At 35.3% G+C, this 27,486-nt stretch overlaps 1 protein-coding gene across 7 annotated transcripts in view; it reads right to left on the bottom strand.

Moving 5' to 3' along the window:
• Positions 1–305: 305 nt before the first annotated feature.
• The window catches only part of RAB3GAP1 (RAB3 GTPase activating protein catalytic subunit 1), a 96,586-nt gene continuing 69,405 nt past the window's right edge, over positions 306–27,486 (bottom strand). For 4 of the 7 annotated variants that reach the window (XM_072789029.1, XM_072789030.1, XM_072789035.1 and 1 more), the window contains 8 exons: positions 25,411–25,548; positions 21,654–21,881; positions 8,759–8,855; positions 8,559–8,662; positions 8,308–8,423; positions 6,283–6,385; positions 2,998–3,018; positions 306–2,144 (listed from right to left, as the gene is read on the bottom strand). In XM_072789029.1, coding sequence (XP_072645130.1) covers positions 1,908–2,144; positions 2,998–3,018; positions 6,283–6,385; positions 8,308–8,423; positions 8,559–8,662; positions 8,759–8,855; positions 21,654–21,881; positions 25,411–25,548 — 1,044 coding nt within the window. In that variant the 3' untranslated portion in view covers positions 306–1,907. Of the gene's footprint in view, positions 2,627–2,997; positions 3,019–3,342; positions 5,089–6,282; positions 6,386–8,307; positions 8,424–8,558; positions 8,663–8,758; positions 8,856–21,653; positions 21,882–25,410; positions 25,549–27,486 lie in introns of those variants that run through there. The other 3 variants (XM_072789033.1, XM_072789031.1, XM_072789034.1) reach the window with 3 other exon arrangements.

The following is a 27,486-nucleotide window of genomic DNA, read 5'->3' as shown; positions in this document are numbered from 1 at the left end:
TAGCATCAACCTTCCCTACATGACAGAAAGGTCACTGAAAAGGAAGGAGTGTACTGCTATGTTTTATCTTTACTGCCTAGTATAGTGCCTGAAAGCAGGTGCTTAAAAATATCTGTGAAATAAACATAACTATAATAAAAGTAAAGTGGGGTAACTGCCACTAAAAAAGAAGGCACAGAGAGCGTTCTTGAGACCCCTGCAAGACTCAGCAGGCTGCAAATATTTAGGAAGATGTGAGACAGCATAAAACTAACTGAAATAAGACCAAAGCGCCCACCAGAGGAGAGAAAAGAAAAGTAGCCAGAGAAAGCAAGACTTTTCTTTTTATTAGATTTACAATGACATTTTAAAGTCCAACCTCTCTTTAAAAAACGTTTCTTTGCTTTAACTTCCTCACCGGAAAGCAGACAAATCCTGTCCTTGAAAGATCCATTTTCTACTTGATACAGTGCTCAGTACTCAGGCCTGATCTGTATGGTTTACCAGCAGCAGTCAAGTCCAGCATCTCAGAGAAAAGCACTGTGAAGGCTGGGAGGCAAATCAGGACCAATCAGGACCTCCCCTACTTCATATATACATATATACATATATATGTGCACACAGACATATATATGTACACTTTTTATTACAAAAATAATATAATTAGGTTTACACAGCTCTATTAATTATTTAAATTACAGAGGCAAAGTCTATGCTTCAGATAATCATTTTTTGTTTTGGATTAAAATGGGAAGTTTAGGCCTAAAAATAGATTTCAGACTGAACAGAGGCCAAATAGCAACAGAGACTTAATAAATCTTGATCACCACATAACTAGAAATATGTTGCTCTTATTCTTCTATTGGGTGCTATATATCCCCAACGATTATTTTCATTTTAACTAAAACACAAAAGCAAAATAGTTCACTGAAATAATCTTATATTCATTACATTAGCACATACACCAAATTATACTAACGACATGATAATCTCTATGTTCCAAAGTTATATTTGTAGCATGTGCTCATCTCTACTCCATTAAATATAGTATCTAGCCAACAATCACAAAAGGAATGCATGCTGTACCGCAAGAGATGGGAACAGTTTGCAGGTTGGCATCTTACTGCAACCAAAAACAAAACAAGAGAAACAAACCTTACAAGGTAAGGTATAAAACTAATTTGCAGTGACATTTAATATATAGTTATATCAGAAGGAATACATTTAGGTCATAGTTAACATGGAAAAACACATAAACTATGAAATTCTAGGTTTTCTCCTAGAATATTCAAAATACTCATCAAAAGTTAATTAGTACAATTAAATGGCCACTAGATGATTGAATAAACAATGTCATTTAGTATTTCAAAAACACAGATTCTGGGAAAAGAAGCTACCACCAAAATATCCAGAAATCCCAATTAATAGATACTCTGTTTTGCATACCTGATACTAACACATGTAACAAATGTGTTTATACAGACTGTGAATGCAAGGCGACAGCCTAAGAGATAGTCACGGGAAAGAATAAATGAGCACAAGCACAAGATAGTCACGGGAAAGAATAAATGAGCACAAGCCCACTTTTCCCATGGGAAAGAATAAATGAGTGAGTACAGAGAGCTCGTGTTGCTTTTCTGGTCCCTGCACATCCCCCCAACTCCTACCTAAGATCCCTAGTCAAACAAGGGCCATCTCTTTGGGGAACATATCTTTCAATAGCTCAAGCTCATTCTCTCTGACCCAACCAAGATACAAAAAAGCCCAAGCACGGTGCTGGAAAGTCTTTCAGATGCTGGTATGATTCCTGATCATGAGACTGGACAGGTCCTCTTCATGGCCTCTCAAGTTCTGACTGGCACAACCTTGCTCCCACAGGAGTGGTCAGCACAGTCTCTGAAGCCATAAATGAGGTTGCTCTAGAAGAATTAGAAGAAGGTGGTATCTGATGAAAAGGCACCTGCAAGTCTGAAATCCTCTTTGGTGAGAACACTGTACATGCGCTGAGGCAGAGCACGGGAGTATGGAGCCGGGCGTGGCACAGTGGTGCGCAAAATGAGTTCCCGGCCAGCAGGAGGGGGGAAGTCTGACACCGAGTTGTGCCTTCTCTCTTCTGGAGAGCCCATTCTCTTCAGTTCCTCCTCTGGTGGAGCCACGGCTGCAGCCTTGAACAGAATCAAATGCTAAATTCAAGAGCAAGTCCAATGCTAAACTTCGATCATTTTGAAGGACAGATGAATAAACATGACATATACATAAAAAAATGTTCTACATTACTCAGTAATGCAGTCAGCCATGTTATGATTACTCAAAAACACAGAAAAAGCAAGAAGCTTGAAACACTGCATGAGCAGCCAGAGATTACAAATAAACTGGTGACAGAGACAAAGAGATAATGACTGCCAAGCAATCTGCTTTGAAAAGTGAGGGCCATATTCCGACATCTGATGAAGAGGGAAAGTGTAGTACTGGTTTCTACACGTTTCTTCTAGCAACAACCCAAGTTCAAGTCTGATGTCCTCAGTCCAGTAAGGAGCTGCTTCTCCCCAGAGTCTGGGAAAATGGTTTTTATCTCCACTCTTTCATTTCTTTTTAAGGTTCACTTGACAAATTAAAACTGGGGACACTGGTTTTGTTTGCTGAGCGGCTAAGGTGATAAAGAAGTGATACAGGTCCATGTAATACAGCAATGGCCACAAAAGAGAAGTTCTTAGTATTAAAGGCATCTATTTTTTGCATTAAAATTGCATTAAAAAATCCAATTAGAGCTTTCATTTCAACCTTGATCAATATACTTTTTTCATTTCTCTAATTACTTGATTTCTTTCATAACACCATCAATATAAAAAAAAGAGTATTGTTTTGGCAATGGAAATACGAAATCATGTTATACTAAACATCAGCATGAAAGGTATGCCAAATTAGACTGTTAAAGAGGTGGTTAGTCTTAATGACCTTATGAAGTTAGAGGGATGGGAAGGAACAAGGAACTATGAGGGACAAAAGCTATTTTGTTACCTCATCAGAAGATTCAGTCAGCTTGAGAAAAGGTGAGAAAAGAAACAGTGATGAAAAGGAAACGAGCAAGATGGTTTTAAAAGAGCTAGACAAGAGATTTCAAGATCATTTCAGAGACAGCATGCACTACATTAAGGAACATGATCCTATCAAAAGAATATCAAGACAAATACACACCACATAAAACACACCTAGCTGTTATATTGAGCAGACATATCCTACTTCTCATGCATCTGATGGTTCAACAGGCAACGTACAGTGTCATTTAATGGGCAAAACTGATAAAACTGAGGCAAAATCCAATCTGTGGTTTATTTGCTGAATTCCAGTGGAATACACCACCAATTACAAATGTAATCAGAATGAAGTTTATTAAAATGTATAATTTTTTAAATGTATAATTTTAAGCAAAAAGTTCTAAGCATGTAAAATTGCTGTATGCTATACAAAATTCTCATTGAAATTTCATAATGTTCTAAAAGAGTTAAAATCTTGATTAATTAGTAAAATTGATATAAAGTGTCAGTTAATTACGAAAAGAAAAGTTATGTAAATAAACTTGAATGGTTTACATCAACCAGACTTTTAAGATCTGAGTTCAGAAATGTACCAACCAGGGATCCCTGGGTGGCTCAGCGGTTTAGCCTCTGCCTTTGGCCTAGGGTGTGATCCTGGAGTCCTGGGATCGAGTCCCACATCAGGCTCCTGGCATGGGCCTGCTTCTCCCTCCTCCTGTGTCTCTGCCTCTCTATGTCTATCATAAATAAATAAATCTTAAAAAAAAAATGTACCAACAAGGTGCTTGTTATTTGGATTAAAGTCTGCCAATTTCCTAAAAACATTCCCTACAAGGTTTGACAATTTGAAATCTTTTATAATTACATAATGTGGGAAAAATGTACAATTTCAGTATCCCTTAAAGGGGATTAGCTATACAAGGCCATTGAAAAGATTATACACTCCTGCATTTACTAAAGGAATAAGATAATTAACAGGAAAACAAGAATAACAAAGTAAATCACAGAATATAATCCTGTTTTTATAAAATATAGATGTATTTATATACACTACATGTCAAATGTTGACAGTGATCAGAGGGTAGTGAGATTAATGTGATTAAGTTTTCCTTTATAATCTTCTGTATTATTCTACATTTTACAATGAGCCTTTAGTGACATTCTGGTGGGGGGGGCACTATCTCCATTCTGGGGAAGATAATTTTGCTTAAATATTCACAAGTAATACTCTCAGCATTAAAAATAAAAATGCTTTAAAAAACAAAAAATAAAAATAAATAAATAAAAATGCTTTAATTTCAAGTTCTCTTAACATAGAAGCTTTTAAAAATGAGGACAGAGGAAAGAATTTCTGCAATAAGAGGGAAAATTCATATTGGTGGTGACAAGGAAATGTGGTTATTAGCTTCTGGCTAGTGAGCTGGTGAAAGATATATAGGAAGCAGAAACAAACTTGGTTCCTGATTTCATGCCAGAGACAAAAACAAATAAATCAAAGTAAGCATCTATTGTTTTCTAGAACTCTAATTTATAAGGAAATAAAATACTTGGTTTTAACTTGAAATTCTTAAAGTTAGGGAACAATCCCATAAATAATCACAGGTTTCAATTCCTGTTAAAAATTCAGGTCAGTACATCTGGCTATGAAACTGAATATATTAACTAGATATACTCCACACAGACTCCAAGGAGATTTTACAGTTTTTATTTCATATGTAAACCCATGAAAATTCTTGATTCTGATAATCACACTTTCAAAAGTGGGTCATTCTCAAGTCATCACAGTTCCAGACAAAGGGCAGCCTTATATTTACATATCTTCCTTGACTTAGAATTGGGTTACACCCCAATAAGCCCATCCTAAGTAGAAAATATCCTAAGTTGAAAATATATTTACTGAGGATCTCTGGGTGGCTCAGAGGTTTAGCGCCTGCCTTCAGCCTGGAGCGTGATTCTGGAATCCCAGGATCAAGTCCCGCATCAGGCTCCCTGCTTGGAGCCTGCTTCTCCCTCTGCCTGTGTCTCTGCCTCTCTCTCTTTCTCTGTATGTCTCTCATGAATGAATAAATAAAATCTTAAAAAAAAAAAAAAAAAAAAGGAAATACATTTACTATACCTAGCCTACCAAACATTGTAACTCAGCCTAGCCTACCATACCCAAGTCCAGAACACTCACTTAAGCCTACAGTTGGACAAAATCATCTAACACAAAGCCTATTTTATAATAAAATGTTAACTACCTCATATAATTTATTAATTATTGTACAGAGAGTGAGAAACAGAATGGCTATCTGGGTAGAGTAGTTATATTAACTGCTTGTCCTCGAGATCTCATAGCTTAGTGGGATATGCTGCTGTCCCTGCCCAGCATCACAAGAGGATTGTGCTGCATATACTACTAGCCTGAAAAAGGACCAAAATCCAAAATTCAAATGATGCTTTCTACTAAACACCCTTTTTTTTCCCCACCATCATAAAGCCGAAAATCCTAAGTAAAATCATCGTAAGTCAGAGACTGTCTGTAGTACACTCTTTAACACTTTTATCATAATCTTCCATATTAATGAGCCCTGACATGAAAATCATCTTAACCAGTAAACATGATCAGTACAGACAGTATCCACACAAAGTGTAACTAGCATCACCTTCATAAAAATTCAAATTTTAAGGGTTTCAAGATGTCAGAAAGTACTACATATTTTTTTGAACCTTTACTTTTAGTAGTAGCGGTAATAGCTAAAATAATCTTTGAAACTGGGCTTCCTTTCTGTGCTAAAGCCTGTTTCCGTAGTCCTAAACATCTGAAATCTTGCTCTTCCTTAGATCAATTCACCATGACGAAAATAGATAAACTAACTTCACAAGTGAAACTGTGAATCCATTTGTAGTACAAGGCATTTATAATTGGTAAAACTGATCTCTATTCTAATTTGAAAGTAGTCTACATTTTTTCCTACCACACAGCACTGGCCATTGCTAACCGAGTCCTTATGATATTCCGTAATAATGGATTTCAGACTCTTCTAACTTTGGAAAATTATATCCTAAAATATACTTATAATTTTGCTTACACATGTAAGAAAGCAAGCGGATTTCAAAGACTTAGAAGTCACTGTTGACAGTCATTGTTTTTTTTTAATGTTCGAACCCAATGCTCAGACTTCCACTCAGCAGCTATAAGAATCAGTCATGTGTGGGAATCAAAACAGCACCTTACTGAGTAGAGGTCTGGAGAGATCACGATCAGCCAATAAGGAAATTCACATACCCTTTGAGCATTCACAAACAGCTTGTGAATGATTTTGCCGGCATGTCCTCTTCCTGCACCCACGACTAAAACTTCAGGCTGCTCCAAAAGGCAACTCACAAACCTAGGGGAGAGAGGTAATGACAGGACAGAAGCAAGCTGCTTGGTTCACATGGTCAGTCCTCCCAATTATTTTTGTGGACAAATTCTCAAACTGATACTGGATAAACCTACTAAGGCTAGAGTGGAACTTTTATAACAAACAGAGCGACATTTGGAATTAAAACAGACAAATGATGATCTTACTGCTTTTCAAATGTTTTCATAACATTTTCAAAAAATTCATCTCTGGGGCTGGCTGGGTGGCTCAGTGGGTTAAGCCCTGGACTCGATTTTGGCTCAGGTCATGACTTCAGGGTCATGAGATGGAGCCCATGTTAGGCTCCATGTTCAGTGGGAATCTGCTTGGATATTCTCTCCTCTGTCCCTTCCTTACTCTCATGCACATTCTCCCTCTCAAATAAATAAATAAATACATACATACATATTTATAAAAACAAAAACCTCACCTCTGTCAAAGGGTAAAAAGAAACACTGCATCTATTCCTTTCAGACTAGAAACTTAGAAAATACTACAGTAAATAAAAAATTAAAACAATATTTGGGGGGTGCCTGGGTGGCCTCAGTAGGTTAAGCATCTGACTCTTGGTTTCAGCTCAGGTCATCTCAGGGTTGTGAGATCAAGCCCCACACTCAGCTCCACACTGTGTATGGAGTATGAGATTCTCTCCCTCTCCCTCTGCCTCTTCCCCCACTCCCACTTGCGCTTGTGCATGCTCTCTCAAAACAAAACAGTATTTTTGGACAACAAAAAACAAGTTATATGCATACAGCAGAACAATAATCCATATTTCTCATTTCTATTCTTTTAAAGTGGGTGTGTATATGTGTGTGCATGCATGTCTGCTTAAAATACACATTTTGCGGGCAAAGCCTCAACTATGCCATTATGTGTGGAAACACTACACCTCCAAATACATCACAGATAACATATGTGAAGCTATCACAGTCAAAGGCACCATGCCTGCACCACTAATTCATACTGCTATTTTAGAAACAATTCCCTTGGTTATTGCTTATTCTTCTCTTTTATTTATTTTTTTTTTATTATTCTTCTCTTTTAAAAATGAAGTTTTCAAGAGCAAAGATAGCTAAGAGAAAATTTCACTCCACAGAAGGTATAAAATTCCAACAAGAACTTGTTAAGAGTGATAGCACATGCCTTGTCATATTCTATTAATTATTCAGCATCAATAATGCCATTTCATTTCTGAAAAGGCTGATAAAGAATTTAAAGTTAATTCAATTGAATTCAATTTGCTAAAGTAACAAATTTGGAAACACTTTATCACAATTAAAACAACATTGTTCTTTCAACTACCACAGGTAAAAATGGACAGGAACTCATACGGACAGGTAATGATGCCAAGTCTCTCTCAGGAGGAAGACAAGATTGACCCGGTCATCTGTAACATCCTGGTGAGGCCATCTGGTCACTCTTTCAAAACATGTCCACAAGGTACACAGGATATGCACATTTGCTTTCAAAATTCTTGTTTAAAATTAAATAAATAACTAGGAATACTGAGCAGAAATATTTCAGAACATCTCAGACTGTGGTAATGGAAAAGTGAGAGCTGAAAGCAAAGCTCTGGTGCATTTCAAGTAACAAAGAGCGGCTAGCAGCTCTTCCACGGGAACTGCAGGCGTATCTCCAAGAGCAAACAAGGACATTAGTAGAAAGAAGACCTGGTAGACTTATTTCTAAATGTGGAAGGAGGGGAAATGCCTGGCAAATACCCAGAAATACAGGGGAGGTCAAAGTCTATGATAACCAAATATTTCTCTGTCTCTGGCTGATGCTTGTTACAAATAATACAAATAATATAGGGGTACCAAAAAAGAATCCCAATATTCTATTAAAATGTTCTAAAGAGAATGATGGCTTTTCCTATTGCAGACAAACGTTACTCAAATACCAATTACCTTTCAAGATCTTCTTTTTCCTCCTCTTGTTCACATTTCTCAGTTCCAAACTTGGCTTTCAGTGAGCGGGCTCTGGCAATTATAGCTTCTACATTAGTAATTTGATGGATGATTTCCTGATAGTGCAAAAGGGAGAGACATACATTGGAAAATAGCAAAAAGAAAGCAGCCTTTTAAAAATGTATCTTTAAAACAATCATTGCCAACTAGGGAGAACGCTTGGCAAGATCCTGACACTACAGCAAACTTACTTCCAGTTTCTTGTCTTCTGGATTGGGGAAGTGCAAAACTTTACTGGAATGGGTTATTATCTGCTTTATAATCTTCTTAACTGAAGAAATGTTTTCCAGATTTTCTATTTTTAAAAAGATCAAAGCCATTATTAAATAAGTCAGCAAAATATACTTTCATTTTGGAAATGAACTAATGACTAATCAAGTAAGACATTTACCTTCTTCCTTTACCTTGAGTACAGCTGCATGAATTACACAAGGTAACAGGTGCCGAGCGAGGTCTGCAGGTTTCTGTACTGCCAGATAGTGCAGCACCTGAAGGAGGCACAAAGTTACACAAATGATCAATGTAATTGTCAAAGAACTGAGTAGCCATTTATGAAAGAAGAAAAAATCCTCTGCACCACTGAACTCACATCTATAACAAGAGTTGACAAGAGCTCTCTTCTCTTAGTATCTTGCCCTACTCATCCAGGTAAGTAGCTACTACCCGCAATGGCAAGAACAACATTACTGAAAACAATTCAGTCTTTAATAAATATTCTCTCATTTTTTTCCTTGTTTCCAATATGTAATACATGCAAATTAGGAAAATACAAAGAAAATAAAAACAATCTGTAAATTATAGCATCTAGAGATAATAACAACTGTTAATGGTAGAGCATTTTCATTCCAGAATTTTTAAAGATGCTGATACACATATTAAGTAAACTAATATTAAGCATGTAAATACTGTTTTGTAACTTGGTTTTCTCACCTAACATTTCTAAATATTGATAGGGACCTTCCAGTAATTTGTTTATTTTACTGTTTTCCCAAAATGGAAATTGTTTTATTATTTTTCTAATTAAAAAAAAATACAGAATATAACACATGGACCCTAACCTTAAAGTCCTTTATTCAACAGGAGTAAAGATAAAAGAAATATAATTTCATAGCATGAATCTGGATAATAAATGCTCACAGATTTCAGAAATAGATAGATAGAAATATAATGGAAAAGTTTCCATATAATGGAAAAGTGTTTATATTCTGACTTATTTCTCTGTCCATTTAAACACAAAGATAGAAGCATATGCAATTTCTTAACAAAAATAATAATATACATACTATTTTATAACTTGCTTTGTTCATTTAATGACTTATAACCTTTATTTTTTGGCTTGGAGAATTTTGTGTGATCATTTTTTTGAATTAAGAAATAATACAAACCAGAGTATTTATAAGCAGTCTAAAGACAACATGAACACTTGTTTACACACCAAACAGCTTAAGATAAACAAAACATCACCAGCACTTTCCCAATTCCCATGTGCCTCCCTGATCATGCCTCTCCTTCTCTCATGCACCCCACCCATCAAGTAGCTACTAATTCTTTTGCTTGTCTACGTAGTTTTCTCACATATGTGTCTAGCCCCAAACAATATATTGCTTAGTTTAGCCTGGTTTTAATCTTCAGACAAATGAAATGTTTCTGGTTCAGCCCCTCAGTGACTTGTTCTTTATTCGGCATTCTTTCTGAGATTCATATGCTGATACATGCTGTAGTTTATTCATTTTCACTGCTGTATTAAAACGCTTCTCCACTGATAGACACCCCCCATCATTTCTGGCTATTACATACAAGGTTCCTGTTATATTATTGGGTATGTTTCCTGATGCAATGTAGAGGAATTTTTTGAGGGCATATACCTAAAAACAGAATCAGGATATGTACAATACCAATTGACTATTTTTTTGAAGTTATATTCCAAATTATTTTACAAAGTTTTCAAAAGATTTATATCTTTACCTAGAGTAATAATAGTTCCCAATGTTATACATCTTTGTTAACACTTACCATTCAACTTTGGTTTTCCGTAACTTATAGCAAAACAAACTTTCAAGAATACAAAATATATCTATACCCTTTGCCAAAACTCACCTTTTACCTCATCACACCCATCTCTTTCCTCTGTATATGTATACAATAAATATACACACACATTTTTTCTGAATAGTGTGAAAACATGTTACATACACCATGTCCTTTATCCCCAAAGATCTGTATTTCCTGAAATTAAGAAATGTTTTCTTATATAATCAAAAGTCAAACTATTCTGATTACATAAACTGCCTTTAACACTGATCAAATTACTTTTAATCTAGCCAACTATCCTTATTACAATTTCATCAATGGACCAAATAATGACTTTTATAACCTTTTCCCATCACCATACACAATCTAGTCAAGGATCTAGTCAAGGATCACACACAGCCTTTAGTTTCCATACCTCTTTAATCTCAACAAATCTTGAAGTTTTCCAGTCTGTCTTTTAGAACATGGACATTTTGAGTATAGTGCCCTCCCCTCCCCTTTCTGAATAACTGAATTTCATATTTTATTCCTTAGTTTTATATTTTTATTTCCTTAGTTTTAAAAAAATTAGATGCAATAATTTACATACCATAAAACTCACCACTTTAAAATGTACACTGCAGTGGTCTTTAGCATACTTACAAGTTATACATCACCATTATCTAACTGCAGAACATTTTAATCACCCCCAAAAGAAACTCATTACCCAACAGCAGTTATTCACTCATTTCTCCCATCTCCTAGACCCTGGTAACTACTAAACTAACTTTGTTTTCATGAATTTGAATTTTTTCTGTTTTCATGAATTTTTATTCTGGTATTTCATATAAATGGTATCATGTAACATGTGGCCTATTTTTGGATTCTTTCACTAAGCATAACACTTTTTAGGTTCATTTGTGTTATACCATGTATCAGAAATTCATTTGTTTTTATGGCTTAATAATATTCCATTGTATGAATTTGTCATACTTATCCATTCATCAGCTGATATTTAGCTTGGTTCCACTTTTTTGCTATTATGAATCATCCTGTCAGTATCTGTATATTCAATTTCCTCAGTTTTTATTTAATGTCCTTTTCCTATTCCAGGAGCCAATCCAGGATACATTATATTTAGTAGTCATATTTCTAGGCTCCTCTCACATGTGACACTTTCTTAAGACTTTCCTTGTCTAAGGAAAAAAATTTTTTTAAGATTTTCCTTACTCGTTTGAGAGAGTGAGCGTGTGCAAGCAGGGGGATGGAGAAGGGGACAGCAGACTGCACAGAGTGTGAAGCCCAAAACAGGGACCCTAAGATCATGACTTGAGCTGAAACCAAGATTCAGACATTTAACCAACGGAGCCACCAAGATACCCCTGACCTTGACATTTTTAAAGAATTCTAGTCAGGTTATTTTGTAAAAAGTGTCTCAATTGGAACTTCCTTGATGTTTTTCTCATGATCAAACTGGGGTTAGGGATTTTAGGAAGAAAGATGAGTTATAAAGTGCTACTTTCATCACCTCATATCAAGAATACATGAAACTTATCAATATGACTTATCCCTGTTGTTAACCTTGCTCACCTGGCTAAGATAGTATCTGTCAAGCTTCTGCACTGTAAAGTTACTCATTTTCCCAAATTTGCATACTGCACTCTTTGGAAGGCTGTCACTATGCACATCCCATGCTTATACAGTGGAGAGTTCTGCCCCATCTCCTTGTGGGCACAGTAGATTTGGAGTTCTGCATAGATTTGTCTCCTCTCCAATTCATTCAATCATTTATTTGTAACATCACAGACTCAAAGACGTTTATCTTATACTCTGAGTAGTCCAACAGTACTTTATTTTGTTGCTCAAATTGTTCAAGTATTGGCCACTGGGAAATGTTTTAGTTGGTCCCTGTGTCCCTTTAATATACACCAGAATTAAGTGTAACAGATTTTTTTTTTTTCTCTTTTTAGAACAGAAAGTTTCTCATTTGGGGTTTACCTAATTTTCCTCACGATTAGATGCAGAATATGTATTCATGGATCAATGTCTAAACGCTGTTGGATCCTTCAGAGTATCACATTTTGATATAGGCAATCTGCATCCACCCCTTATTAGTAATATTAATTTTGACCACCCACTCAAAGTATTGTCCCATTTCTCTACTATGTAGTTATTATTTCCTTGCAATTCTCCATTTGTCTTGGAGAGACACTTTTAATATATCTGCTGCTGAAGTGAGCACGGAGAGACACTTTAAAAACCATGCAAGTATGATACTCTTTACCCAAATTTCCACCTAGACATCTACTGAGGAGTGTCACTGGAACCAATCTTTACTATGAATATGGTTGTAAAATGAAGAGTTTCCTACTACAATGTATCCTCCATCTTTATGAAATGCCTCCCCTCTCTCCCATTTCTTTATCTACAAATTGCCAATGTGGACCCAGGGGTTCCAATTTTTTCCCAATGGTTTATAATTCATTACTGTCTTTAGTTATTTGCTATTCAAATTGTCCAGACTTGGCCAGTAAGAGTCTCTTCAAACTACCTCATGATACACCCCTATCTTTTCTTAAGCCACTCTTTATTTTCTGGTAACATATGATGTTCCACACTCATCTTATACCTTCCTTGTCCCAATTCTGAAACCTACCATTTCTCTGACGAAAGCATGGTTCCTTTTAATGAGTAATGCTCTAGAAAACAATATATATGTGTGCTCACTGCTACTGAGATGTCATTGATTCCAGACCCTTTAAGACAAAAAAACTAGGAATATATATATATACACACATATGTACATACCCACATACCTATCCATACTTTAGAAATCTATGGGTCCTTGCAATACCTCCAATCCCAATGCGCTGCCCTTTGGTCTTCCTTGCTTTCCTCAATTCTATGTTTGCATCTCATTTCCACAGTGAGAATACAAACTTCCAATAATATCAACACATTTAATTACTAATTTGCTCCAACAATAATCTACTTAAAAGTTTCAGAATTGCTTACCCACATCACTAAAAAAAAAAAAAATCTAGAAATAGAGTTCAAGATTTGTTTGCAATGCTCTCCCACCTTTCCCCCTACCTGAGTGTATACAATCAAACCTAACAATGTGATCAGAAATTATTGAATTAGATTCTCGTCCTAACCCTGACCCCATTTCAGTGTAGTTATTCATTTCAAATACACTTGGGATTAATCTATCTCAGCTTGCTTTCAGTTTTGGTCATTTCCCCTCTTTCCATTCTTGTTGATTCATTTTAATTTTGAATATATAAACAAGTAACATTTTTCCAGAAGTCAAAAGTATACAGAAGTATACACTTACCTAAATGTCACTCCCTCCCATATTCCTTTTACTCTATTTTTTCCTCCCCTTTCAACCATTCTGGGTAACTAATTTCACTGTTTTCTATTTTGTGAAGATAAATTTCTTTTTGTGAAGATAAAGAGACACGTTTTCTTAATCTTTTTACAGAAAATGAAGCATACTATGTATTCATCTGCACTTTACTTTTCTCTTAAAAACATATCCTAGACATTCCTATCACTTAATAGATTTTTTTCTTTTCTTTTCTTTTTTTTTTACCAGCTGCAGTCATCAGTTATGTAGATGAACCAATAAAGCTCCTAAGTTTGGGCATGTAGAGTTTCCAGTATTTTCTAATTAATGCAGGAATGAACAACTTAGTGCTTCTTTATTTTTGTACTGTTGAAAATATTAGGGTAAATTCCTAGAAGTGGGATTACTTTTGGGTGAAAGGGTAAATGAATATGTAAATTTTATTAACTACTGCCAAATTCCCCTCCACAGGGGGTTGTACCATCCTGTCTCTTACCAGTAATGTAGGAGAGCTGTTGCCTCAGGGCCTCATTGAGTATTTATTAAGCTGTTAAATTTTTACCAATAGATGTGTGAGAAATGGTTATCTCAGTGAAGTTTTTTAATTTGCGCTTTTCTCATTATGAATGAAGTTGAACATCTTTTGAAAGATTTAAGGGTAATTATCTTTTGGGGGGATGAGTAATCTCCTCATAATCTCTTACCCATATTTCTAAAGTATTTGGCCCTTTACCTGTTATATATATATATATATTATATATATATATATATATATATATAATATATATATATTTAGCTCTCCCAGTTTACAAATATTTTTCCCAGTTTATCATTTGTCTTCTGATTTTTTTTTAATCCATTCTTATGGGTGGTATGAAAAACAGATCTGGTTATTCATTTATCCCAAAACAATTTATTAAAAGGGCCATCTAGGGGCACCTTGCTGGCTCAATCAGCTAAGGATCCAACTCTTGATTTTGGCTCAGGTCATGATCTCAGGGTTGTGAAATGGAGCCCCCTCGTCAAGCCCTGAGTCAGGCTCCAAGCACAGCTTAAGATTCTCTCTCCCTCCCCCTCTGCCCCTCTACCCACCTCTAAAACATAAAGTAAAATAAATAAAAGCTCCATCTATACCAGTGATTTGAGAGGCTATCTTTATCATATACTAGATTTCTATATATATCTATGGACTTTCTCTTCTGTATCACTGGGCTGTCTAGTTATGCACCATTATCACATTATTTAAATAGTAAGGATGTGTACTATGCTTTAGTATATGGTTGAGTTAGTTGCCCTTCCTCTTCCCCTCATTCACTTACCTTATTGCTCTTTTCTACCTGTTTTTAGCTACTCTTGCATGTTTTTAAAATAATGCACCCATTTAAAGTGTACAGAGTTGTACAACCAATACCACAATCAGTTTTACAATATTTCCATCACCTCAAAAAGAAACCCACTAACAGTCACTCTTCAAACTCCTGAGTCCTAAGCCTGCATGTTTATTTTTACAAATAAATTTGAGTATCAACTTGTCTGGCTCCATAGTAAGGACTTTTGGTAACTTACTGGGACTGCATTAAATTTATAAATTAGAGAACTGACTTTAATGATGCTGAAACTTCCTAAATAAGAACAAGCAGTATCTATTTGTTCAAGTGTGTTTTTCAAGAGTATTGTGTTTTCTTTAATCATATTTCTAACATTTCTGGTTAAGTTTATTTCTAGGTATTTACCATTTTTTTCTCTTATAGTAAAGAGAAAATGTCATTTACATCTTCAGAATGGTTATTATTTGTGTATACGAATGCTGCTAGATATATATTAACCTTAAATCCTACTACCTTGCTGAATTCTTCTGTCTGAATTACTTTTATCACGAACTTTCGATTTTTTCTAGATATACTGTCACACCACCTATAAATAGTTCTTCTTTTCAAGTCCTATGCCTCTGCTTTCTCTATGCCTCTTCTAATTATAGAAGCTAACACCTTCAGAATAACATAAAAAGGAAGGGGAGATAGTAGGCACCACTGCCTCATTGCTGACCTTAGTGAGAATACCTCTAGGGTTCCTCCCACTAAGACACTGTGTTTAGGACTGAGGTCTATATATATTTTTCATTTTAAGAAAGTATCCACCTAACCTTATTTCTCAATTTCATTAGGAATGAGTATTAAATTTTATCAAAGACTTTTTCAGTATATATGGAAATGATATATTTTCTGTTTAAATCTATTAATGAAATTACTGTCGATTCCTTTTTTATAAATACTTTATTTAAATTCAATCTGCCAACATATAACACCCAGTGCTCATCTTATCGTGTGCCCTCCTTAATGTGTCACCCTCAATTTCGAAATAATTGTTGTTCCACTCAGTTGACATGTACTTTTTTTTTTTTTTACAGTGGCAAGAATCTGTTCACTTAGGATTTTGCATTCAATTTCTTAAGTATTACTGTTCTGTATGTTTTTTTTTTATATGCTACTTTTATCAGACTTAGGGATCAATGTTATAGTCAACATTTCTAATAAAAGATGGGGTGGGCAGCCTGGCTGGCTCAATGGTTTAGCCTCGGCTTTAGCCCAGGGCATGATCCTGGAGACCTGGGATCGAGTCCTACATCGGGCTTCCTGCATGGAGCCTACTTCTCTCTCTGCCTGTGTCTCTGCCTCTCTCTCTCTCTCTCTCTCTCTCTCTCTGTCATGAATAAATAAATTTAAAAAAGAAAGATGTTGGGAAATTTCCTCCAACTGCTATATACTGAAACAATTTAAGCAGCACTGGGAATATCTGGTCTCTCAACATTTAGATGAATTCCTCTGTAGGCCTGGTGGTTTTTTATGGGGTCATTTCTTGATAACTGTGTCTATTTCTTCTATGGAAACTGGTCTGTTTACATTTTCTGTCTTTAGGCATTTTTGATATACTGCATTTTTCTAAGCATCCATTTCATTTGGTTTTCAAATTTATACAAATTTATATACAGAATCATACAAAGTATTGGTTTTCTTTTCTTTTTTTTTTTTTTTTTTTACTATTTCCTCCATATTAGTAGTTATTGGCACTTTTTGTCATTTCTTATTTGGTATACACATGCTTTTCCCTCTCTGATTAAAGCAATCAACCATATATCTATTTTTTCAAATAAAAGCAGACTAATCATTTTTTCCTTCTATACTTCATCACTTTTATATTTATCTCTGCCTTCCTTTTGTTTTCTTTTGGTTTTATTTTGTTCTTTCTCTAACTTCTTGAATTAGAAATGTATTAATTCAGTAATTTTCATTCTTCTATTTTTCTTTTCTTTTAAAGATTTTTTATTTATTCATGAGAAACACAGAGAGAGAGGTAGACAGAGAGGCAGAGGGAGGCTCCCTACAGGAAGCCTGATGTGCAACTCAATCCGAGGACTCCCGGGATCATGACCTGAGCCAAAGGCAGACATTTAACCACTGAGCCACCCAGGTGCCCCTCTTTTATTTTTTCTTGATGCAAGTATTTAGATCCATGGATTTTCCTTTGATCACTCCTAAAATATATCTTAGAGGTTCAGATGTGTAGTGTTTGCATTATTTTTCAGAAATCTTAGTATTTCTCCTTTACCCAAGAGTTAACTAAGGCTTTTATATTTCCAGGTAGAAGGCCTAGTTTTTTGTTGCTGTTGTATTATTTTTAATTCTTAGTTTTATTGCAGAGATCATCATAGTACTGGTTATATTTCTATTATGAATCCTGCTGATGGTCTCTTTGGGCCCTAATATACTATCAGTTTTTGTGAATTTTCCACGTGTGTGTGAAAAGAAGGTACAGTCTCTATTGTCAAGGTGTAGTGTTTGAGATATATTTAAAAGATCAACCTTATTATCTTGTTTAGATCTTTCCTTAGTTTTGTCTACTTGACTGTCCTGTACTGAGAGGAATTTGTTCAACATCCTGTTATTAGTGTGTTTCAATCTGATTCTCCCCTTTCTCCTATGATTTCCTATTTTTATAGATGGCTACTGTGTTATCTAGTGTGTAAACATTAACAAATCTTGTATCCTCACTGAGAAATACCACGTTAAGATTATAAAGAATCTTTGTGTCATTTAATGCTTTTTTGCTTCAATTATACTTTATTTCATATTAGGATCATAACACCTGCTTTCTTTATTGCTTTCATGTACCTAGTAAGTCTTTGCCCAGGGTTAATTTGTGACCTTCTTTTTGTATGTGTGATAAAATAAAATTTAATTATATAATTAGACATTGGCAGAAAACTGAAAGAATAATTTGGCTATCCCCTTACCCTGATCCTATTTCTATTCTTTGTATTTTATTTTTTATTTCATTAGTTTTTTTAAGCATAACTAACATACAGTGTTATATTAGTTTTAGGTATACAGTATAGTGATTCAACAATTCTATCCACTCCTCAGTAATCATCAAGATAAGTACTCTTAATCCTCTTCAACCTTTTACTCTCAATCCTACCCATCTTTCCTCTGGCAACCATTAGTTTGTTCTCTATAGTTAAGAATCTAGGGCTTTTTTTCTCTCCTTTTTATTTGTTTCTTAAATTCCATATATGCACGAAATGATATGAGTATTTGTCTTTCTCTAACCTATTTCATTCAGCATTACATCCTCTGGGTCCATCCATGTTGTTGCAAATGGCAAGAGTTCATTCTTTATGGCTGAGTAGTATTCTACTGTAGATATATATAACATCATCTTTCTTCATTCATCTCTCCTTTTTTTTTTTTAATTTTTTATTTATTTATGATAGTCACAGAGAGAGAGAGAGAGAGAGAGAGAGAGGCAGAGACATAGGCAGAGGGAGAAGCAGGCTCCATGCACCGGGAGCCTGATGTGGGATTCGATCCCGGGTCTCCAGGATCGCGCCCTGGGCCAAAGGCAGGCGCCAAACCGCTGCGCCACCCAGGGATCCCTCATTCATCTCTCAATAGATACTTGGTTGCTTCCATATCTTAGCTGTTGAAAAGTATGCCACATAAACATAGGGTTGCATGCCATCTTTTAAAATTAGTGATTTCATTTCCTTTGGGTAAATACTCAGTAGGGGAATTACTGGATTGCATGTTAATTCTATTATTAGTTTTTTGAGGAGTCTCCATACTGTTTTCCACAGTGGATGTACTAATTTGCATTCCCACCAATGGTGTATGAGGGTTCCGTTTTCTCCACATCCTGTCAACACTTGTTATTTCTTATCTTTATTTTATCCATTCTGATTTTGTAGCCTTTTTGAATCACTGAAGCCTTGGTTTGTAGTGGAATTGGGTTTTATATAACTTACTATCCTGTACTTGATTGTTATCATGTGTGTTTCTCTATTTGGTGTATGTTCTTTGCTTTCTAAAAAAACTCTGCCAGTACTGAAGGTTTATATTTTTATTCTAGTAGGTATCTCCATGGTAATACTTTTTATGCTGTCCCTTAATTCCCTCCCTTTACGTGTTTTTTTTTTTTCCTTTAAGTGTTTTATAATCTGGTCTGACAATTTTAAATGGTATCCTCTGATTACCACCTATTATCTATGTAAGTCAGTGATCTCATTCTACTTTCCCCTCTTCTCTCTCCGTTTTTTGTCCCAACTTTTTAGATGCATTCTACTTTGTCCTAATACACAATATTTACATATTCTTCTACCCATATCCTCACCTGGTTTTAGTCTTAGTTCTAAAAATTAAATGCTCACCATTGGTCTTTTGCCAAAGTTTCTCCAGTTATATTTTGGTTAGATCAAGTTCATCCTCCTATACGATGCTGTTTAATAAGGCAGCAACTAGCCACATGCAGCCATTTAAAAATTCAGTTCCTATGGTATATTAGCCACATTTCAAGTGTTCATTAGATCCACATATGGCCACTAGTTGTTTGGACATCACAGCTATAGAATGTTTTTAACACCACAGAAAGTTCTATTAGACAGGGCAGCTCTAGTGGATTCCTCAAAAAGGGTGCATGTGTACAAAAATTTGCATGTGCAAAACCTCAGAGAAAATTTTCTTAGAGCTTTGATTATTTGGACACCTTAGTGAGATATAAATTTTTGGTTTGTACTTTTTGCTTACATTTCTTAAAAGTTCCCTTGCTTTTGGGAAATCTGACACCAGCCACTCTTTCCCTCTTATTTTCATCTTTTGCCAAAAGTCCTGAGAATCTTTCTTCCTTTAAATATTTAAGTTCTAATAGTTTTGTAGTGATTTATTTTGGAGTTCATTATTTATGGTGGATTTTCCCCTGCACCCAGTGAACGAGCCCTTTCAATATGCAAACTCTGGTTTTCTTTTATTTCCAGAAAGTTTTCTTGGATTGCAGTTTCAAATAGTAGTTCCATTCTAGTGTTTTGGTTTTTCTTCATCAAAGACGGATAAAATGAATATTATTCTTACTTTTCCTATCCTTCAACTTCTACTAGCTTCTCTTCAACTCCTTTTACTCATCACCCATTTTTGTTCTCCTGGCTGCTTTTGCTACTTTTGCTTGATGCCTTTTACTAAATTTAAATGTAAATCTATTCTCCTTTGGGCCCTTTGTAATTTAGTCTTTATTTTTGATATGGTTATCTTATTCTTCTCCTTCTATCCTGAGGTAAATCAGTTGTGGTTTCATTTCTTTGTGGGGTTTTTTGGTCCATTTCAGCTGTTAGTTTTAGTATTTCTGATAATATGATTTTTCATATCCCCCATGCTGGTTTGAGGAAATGTAACCTCATGGAGTATTACATTACAATTTTTTTCCACATCATGGTCAATTTTCTGGGAAATGCTTTCATTAGCTGAAATAATCAACTCTGCATTTTCTGCTATTTTTAAACAGTAGTTTTATATGGATATGGTCTGCTCTTTACTAATCCTAGTCATGTCACAGTTTAAAAGTGCCCTCTTCTGTACCATTTCTTTAATGGATTGGGGGTGGGGGCAATGGAGGTTGATAGGTCTTATTTCTTTTGCGTTTCTGCAGGATCCCTAATTTTCCCCTTAATTCCTTTTTTCCCATCATTCCTTTATCTCAAAGGCATATCATTCCTTCTCTATGTAACTGGTTGTTCCCAAGGCAGTGTCTCTCAGAGTGTCCACTTATATTCCTCCCCACTTCAAGCCCCTTCAAATCCCTTTAAGCTAAACCTGCACTGAGTATTTTGAACTGAGTATTAATGTTATGTTCTCTCTTTCTGGGGTGACTCTGTGCTCCATCTAAGTCTTCTATATCCCTCAGCTCTTCTTAAGACTCCCTGCCCCCAGTCTCTGCACACAGGCTTACAGCACTAGGAACTCCACTGAAATTTGGCTTATTTCTCAAAGTTAATTTGAAGGTCACTATAGTCTCTATGTATCTTAGTAATGCTGAAGGCATAGATTAATTTTCTTACTAATTTCATGGAGTTTTGGGGGACCTGGGTAGGAGAGTGTGTAGGACAATTTCTTATCAGATGGCTGTCACTATTCTCCAGAACTCCAAATGTTTAATAATTACAAAGCAGTCCACCAAATGATTATCCATAAGTTTTTGAATGAAGACTTATCTTAGAAACTTTTGTTGTATCTACTTTTTCACTAGAAAACTTTGCTGAACCTTGCTCTTATACATAAATCTTAATGTATTTCTTATTTTCTTAATAAATTTTTGGTGGTAGAACTGCTAGGTCAAAAGATGTGACCATCTTTAAGGCTTTTGACATATGCCATAAGACAGTCCAATGATAAGTATTCTATATATACACATTTTATTCTCTGGCCTATTTGCAACTACTTCTAAAATCTTTAATGTGAATAGCAGATACATAACAGGCCCATTAAATTTCAATGCTTTACTTCTCAAGTACATCCAAAGGTTTCACGTCTATTATAGTGAGTTTTTAAAATGCTGGAACAATAGTTAGCTTTCTAGTATTAGATACTCAAACCTCAGTTACCTTTTCTGCTTCCCGTGTATCATCAAAAAGTCTCCTCTGCCTTCTAGCAGGAATCGGCTTAGCAGTTTCCCAGGCTTCTACCCACATATTGCTTGGAATCTTCATTCGGGCACTCAGTTCTCCTTTCAGAACCATGTTGCCCTTTTCATCAACAACTTCCTCTTCAATATAATCCCGGGGTGAGTACCACCTCACAAAATCTTCCAGAAAACAACCTGGATTAGCTGCCTAAAATACGGCAAAAAAATTCAGCAGAATCAAATAAAAATCAACAGTTAGTGATAAACCTGTTCACAAAATCATACTTTCACAAAATGCTTATCTAATCTTTACAAAATCTAATATGTGACATGAGTTTGGGTATTTTCTTTAAAACAGGTCAGATGTTCAAAGTACCAAAAGCATTTTCTTTCATTGTCTCCATTTTACAGAAAAAGAAAAATTTGATGAACTTAGAAATAAAAAATTGATGTGAAATGAAAATAATTCTCTTAAGTGTATTATAAGTTATATAAGTTAGTTTAAAATTATAAGACAGTAACTACTCAATACTAGGAAAAGTATCAAATAAGCTCAAGTCAAGTAATTAAATAACACACAACATGAAAAGAATAATAATGCAATAAAAGAAAAGTTCTACTGTTTTTTTCCCTCAATAAATCAATACTGGCACTGCAATAAGTATCAGTGAACTTCAGAAATGTTCTATTCAGTCATCAAATTATTGTGCTTTATATAACAAATTACCATCACATAAATTGCTTTTGTCCTGGTAAGGAATTAGAATTCAAACTATTGCTTTTCAGGTTTCTGAAACCAACTAACTAAACTTTTATTTAGTGGGTAAATCTATAGAATTAATGATGATACATGCCAAAATTCATTAAGTAATTCTACATTCAAGCCTGGAAAAAAAAAAGTAGAGGCATCACAGTGTTAGTAAGGCATGGAGGTCTTTTTGCCAAGTGTCCAGTGATGTATTAGTAGAGTACTAAGGATGGAGTTAGATACACACACATTGACACATACACTCAAAGGATGTGTGCACACATTAAGCACATGCCTTTTTGGTTAAATTCTCTACCACAACATATACTTTCTGCTGAGAACTATTTTATTGCCTAAAATAGTTAAGTAATATAAACATTAACAAGGAAGTGCTAATAAGCAGATCATTTTCTTCCTTTTTTAAATTAACCTCTGACCAAAATGAAAATGGATATAAGAAAGTCAGTCTTAAATGTGAGGAACAAAACTGCCCTTTTCTCCTCATTGAGCTTACTGGCTATCAGCTTCACCATCCTTAACAATTTAAGAAATCCCCCTGAGGGATGAAGACTCAGAGGAAGTCCTTAACTGAGAGTCAACATAAATTTCTAAGGGCTATGGCATCATGACAACAAAAAAATGCTGTGAACAGCAATGGATCAAGATTGCTGCATGACTCAGGATTCATGTACAAAGATCTGGATATTAATCAGGCAATACCATACCCACATAAACACATCTTAGGAACTTGAGACAGACCTTGAGAAAAGAGAATGAATTTAAGAAAATAATACTGAACTCCTGTACCACAGAAGTTTAAAAAAAAAAAAAAAAAAAACCTTTCCTACAAAAATTCTTCCTTCTGCCTAGGCATACTGTACCAGACTGAACATACAGCTACCAGGAGAGGGTCAAGGCTCACTTCAGCTATGGCTTATCTTCTTTCTACCATTACAAATATGTACTCCAAGGGCATGCTCAAGAATAGGTCCTGTCCTTCTGGAATTCCGAGTTGTCGGTACCTCAGTACATATCAGCACTCATCCAAAGCTTTGCAGACTCTCCTAAGGGCCCCTAACAACAAATCAGCCCTATATAAAAGGGAAAGGCAACCATGTTTATTTTATTTTATTTCATTTTATTTTTTGCATGTTTATTTTAGAGTGACTATATTTCCTTAAATATATTAACTGATACACAGGCAGAGGCAGATGTGTAAGCTGGTTATTTGAAATACAATCTTTTCATTAAAACAATGTTTTAAAGGGATCCCTGGGTGGCTCAGTGGTTTAGCGCCTGCCTTTGGCCCAGGGCGCGATCCTGGAGTCCCAGGATCGAGTCCCACGTTAGGCTCCTGGCATGGAGCCTGCTTCTTCCTCCTCCTGTGTTTCTGCCTCTCTCTCTATGTCTATCATAAATAAATAAATATTTAAAAAAAACAATGTTTTAAGAGATCTGTAGGTACTCAAGTTAGTCTAAAAAGAGTCTAATGAACCCAATTTTGCTGAGGTAGTGTTGGAATTATATATATAGTACTGGAATAATATACATTATTATTTACAGAACCTTCCCACGAGGAGCCAAAATGTTTCTATAACGAAACCTTTTACAGTTCCAATTTGTAATTTCCTCTGCTGTCTCTGTAAGGAATGCTGTAGCAGGACAGGGATGGATAAATATGAAGGCAGTTAGAGGTCAGGTAAGAAAACAGCTGCTGCAGAGGTCCCACTATGCACATACACCCTTTTCTACCTTTTTGATTTAACACACGCCCTGAGAGCCAACTGTCTTCTCTTTAACCACTATACCATCTGTTTTAAAACAATATGTCTCTCTTTCTTGTCTCATGGCAGAACAAAATTCATAGGTTTCCCGTATCTTTTTAGTCTCTATGAAAAACATGTACCTACCTCTCAAGAGATTTACTGAAGACATTTTTTTTTTTTTTTTTTTTTTTTGGTAAAGATGGGGGAAATAAGCAGAGAATAAAAGCATTCCCTTTTACTGTCACTAAAATCTGCTAACAGGGAAGATAAAAGTGACATAGGTTTTCACAGGGTATTTATATTGGAAAAAATCAAACTTAGGCTGGCATTAGAGCACAAAAGCAGGACTGACTGGAAGCTAAGGGAATGGGGAGATGGAGGCCATCACAGGTAGCAGCAGGTCAAGGAGGAAAATATGGGCAAGGGAGACAGTTCAGAGTAGCAGCAAGAAGCACAAGGAAGGCCGACTACCTACTTGGTTGTTTTGTGGTTGTTGTTTTTAATATACACGGCTTTACCTCATCTTTCAAGAATAAGTAATTTGAAAATAAAATTTCTTCATCTCTGGGTTTTTAAGCTAATAAGCTAAATGTCACCATTCTCTGAATCCTCTATGTTCTAATACAGGCCTTATAATTAAAGTTAAATATTCTTCTCCAGGTAGCAAATGCCTACTCATCCTAAATGGTGACTCTTCTGAGAAACCTTCCATGACCCACTCTGCATACTCAGTCACCTTTTTGACATTGCCTTCACAAGTGAACTCATCACATAATTATTTACCTATCCCCCTCCAAAACCTCAATAGACTATAACTGAGGATAAACATTGTATTTCCTACTTATCTAATCACAGTGCAAGTCACAGAGCAGGCAATCAAAAGGTTTGTTGAATGACGCAGCTTATGTCAAATCCTAAGGGTTTCCTAAAAGCCACAGCTTAAACACACACAAAAGAGAGAAACATCCCAATGCATATACAGAAATGATTCAATTCTCAACTTTCAACTACTATTCAAAGATTGTTCCTTTCTTTTTTAAATTAAGAAGCAAGTCTGACTATGACCTTTAGGAGATAAATGTAGGTTGTTGTAACTACTGAGAAACCAAAACGTTTAATAAAAAAGACATTTCAGGCCTTCACACCACTTTAGAGAGTGACTTTCACAGCTTCATCCCAGAATAGCTCAAAATAGACTCCCGAACTCTGACAGTGTGACCTACCTTAAAAGATTCCATATCTGAGAGCAGACAGGCACTCTGCATGCGTGCTCGGAGGTGAGCCCCTTCTGCTGATGTACCCAATTTAGCTAGAACCTCCGACTGCTCTTCTAGCAGATCTTCTGTCATAGGTGCTGGTTCCTGTGAAGCACAAAAGGACAAAGCTCATGAACAGCTTTTTTGTTTTTTTTAGAAAAAGCAGAACTATAAAAATAGAATGAAGACAACAATTATACCAGCTCTAGCAGTCACAAGATCTATATTTTTAAAAATTCAGAGAAATTCACAAGTCTTTTGGAATCTACATACAAAATTAACAAATAATAAATATGACTCTCAGCATCCCCCTCCCCACAATTAACATTATGTTTCCCTAGATAAGGATTAATAAAAGAGGAATTTGGGTACACAGAACATTTTCCAGCCTATTAATGATAAGAAGTGAAGTCCTAATGATATGTTTATATATGCCATCATTAGTTACAACCATGTTTTTACTGTAACTCACAAAAGGAAAAAATTGATAAATATGAAAATTAAAATAAAGGCAAGTTAATTGAATTTCAACTAAAAGACCCCAAATAAGTTTTATGTTGGAAAAGCTGCTTTGAGTTCAGGTTCCAAAGATATTCTAATTATTAATTCCCACCAGAGGTTTTTGGATTTTTAAGAATCAGAGATATTATAGATGTTGATGGTAACCCCAGGTAAAAAAGAAGCTAAGGCAAATCTAAAGGAAGATATAACTGTAGAATCATTATGAGAGTGACAGAAAACATTCCAAACTGTTCAAAGGGGCTTAGGAAAGTTCTCTAAGAATTGATTCCATTCAATTTTATATTTGAAATGAAGCACTCAACAATCTAGAGACTAACCAAAGAAAGCTTGCCTGCTTCATTGTTAAAGCCAAAAAAAAAAAGGACTTTTCTATTCCTAGATAATAAGATAAAGCCCAGAAGAAGTGTTTAGTGCATCTTGCCAATAAATACTTTCCTTCTAGATTTTAAGAACTATAAAGCAGAGTTTTATAGCCTCAGCACTACTGACATTTTAGACTGGATAATTCTTTGCGGTGGGCTGTCCTATGCACTGTAGGATGTTTAACAGTGTCTATGGCCTCTACCTATTACATGCCTATAGCACTACTCCACCTCATGACAATAAAAAATGTTCCCAGGCATCACCAAATATTCCTGGGGGCAAAAAATCAATCCCTAGTTGAGAACCACTGTCGTTAAGATAAATAATTTTCACAAATAACCGGTCAAAAATAAAGTAGGAGCATGGTAAAGCTAAGGTATTCAAAACACAGAGCAACAAACAAAAAAAAGTAACTTTCTTCTATCATCTTCATTTTTGTAACAAATCTAAACGGGGCACTTTCATACACTGTTGAAGAGAATATAATGTATAAGCTTTTCTAGATGACAATCTGGAAATCAATACTGGCATTTATGATCATGCCCTCTGACCCAATCATCTACTTCTAGAAATAGCACTATAGCATTACTTAGAATAGTCTGAGAATTGGAAAGAACTTGAATGTATAGTGATAGGAAAATTGTTTAATACAGGAAAAATGGAAAGGAACTGCTCTAATAGTGATTATCTGTGGATTATGGAATTATGAGTTTTTGTTTCCTTTTCTGTACAATGAACACGCATCATGCTTAAAGTCTCACACTGATAGAGTTGAATAACAATAAGGCAATATGACACAATAGTTAAGAGCTTGGGCTCTAGAAACAAGGTGCATGTGTTTGAATCCCAGCGCTGTGTCTTTGGGCACACAAACTTTCTGTGACTTTCTTGTCAAGAAAAAAGTCCTGGCACATACTCAATAAATGCTACCAATTAGAGACAAAATATTTAGGTTTTAATTATAAGCTTCACACTGATATAAAAATATCACAAATTTAAAAATTAGATAAACCCCCAATAAAGAGGTGACAAGAGCAGAGGCTTTCAGTCTTTTCACTAGGAAGGAGCTACTTTTCATTTTCCTATAGCCCTGAAATCTCAGGATGACAGGAAAGGAACAGGACACTGAAAAGATGCTGATAACCCTCCTACCTGGAA

The sequence above is a fragment of the Canis lupus genome, chromosome 20, assembly GCF_048164855.1.
Source record: "Canis lupus baileyi chromosome 20, mCanLup2.hap1, whole genome shotgun sequence".
Classification (NCBI taxonomy): Eukaryota; Metazoa; Chordata; class Mammalia; order Carnivora; family Canidae; genus Canis; species Canis lupus.
Note: the sequence above shows the minus strand (reverse complement) of the source record. Positions and strands in the feature narration are given on the sequence as shown.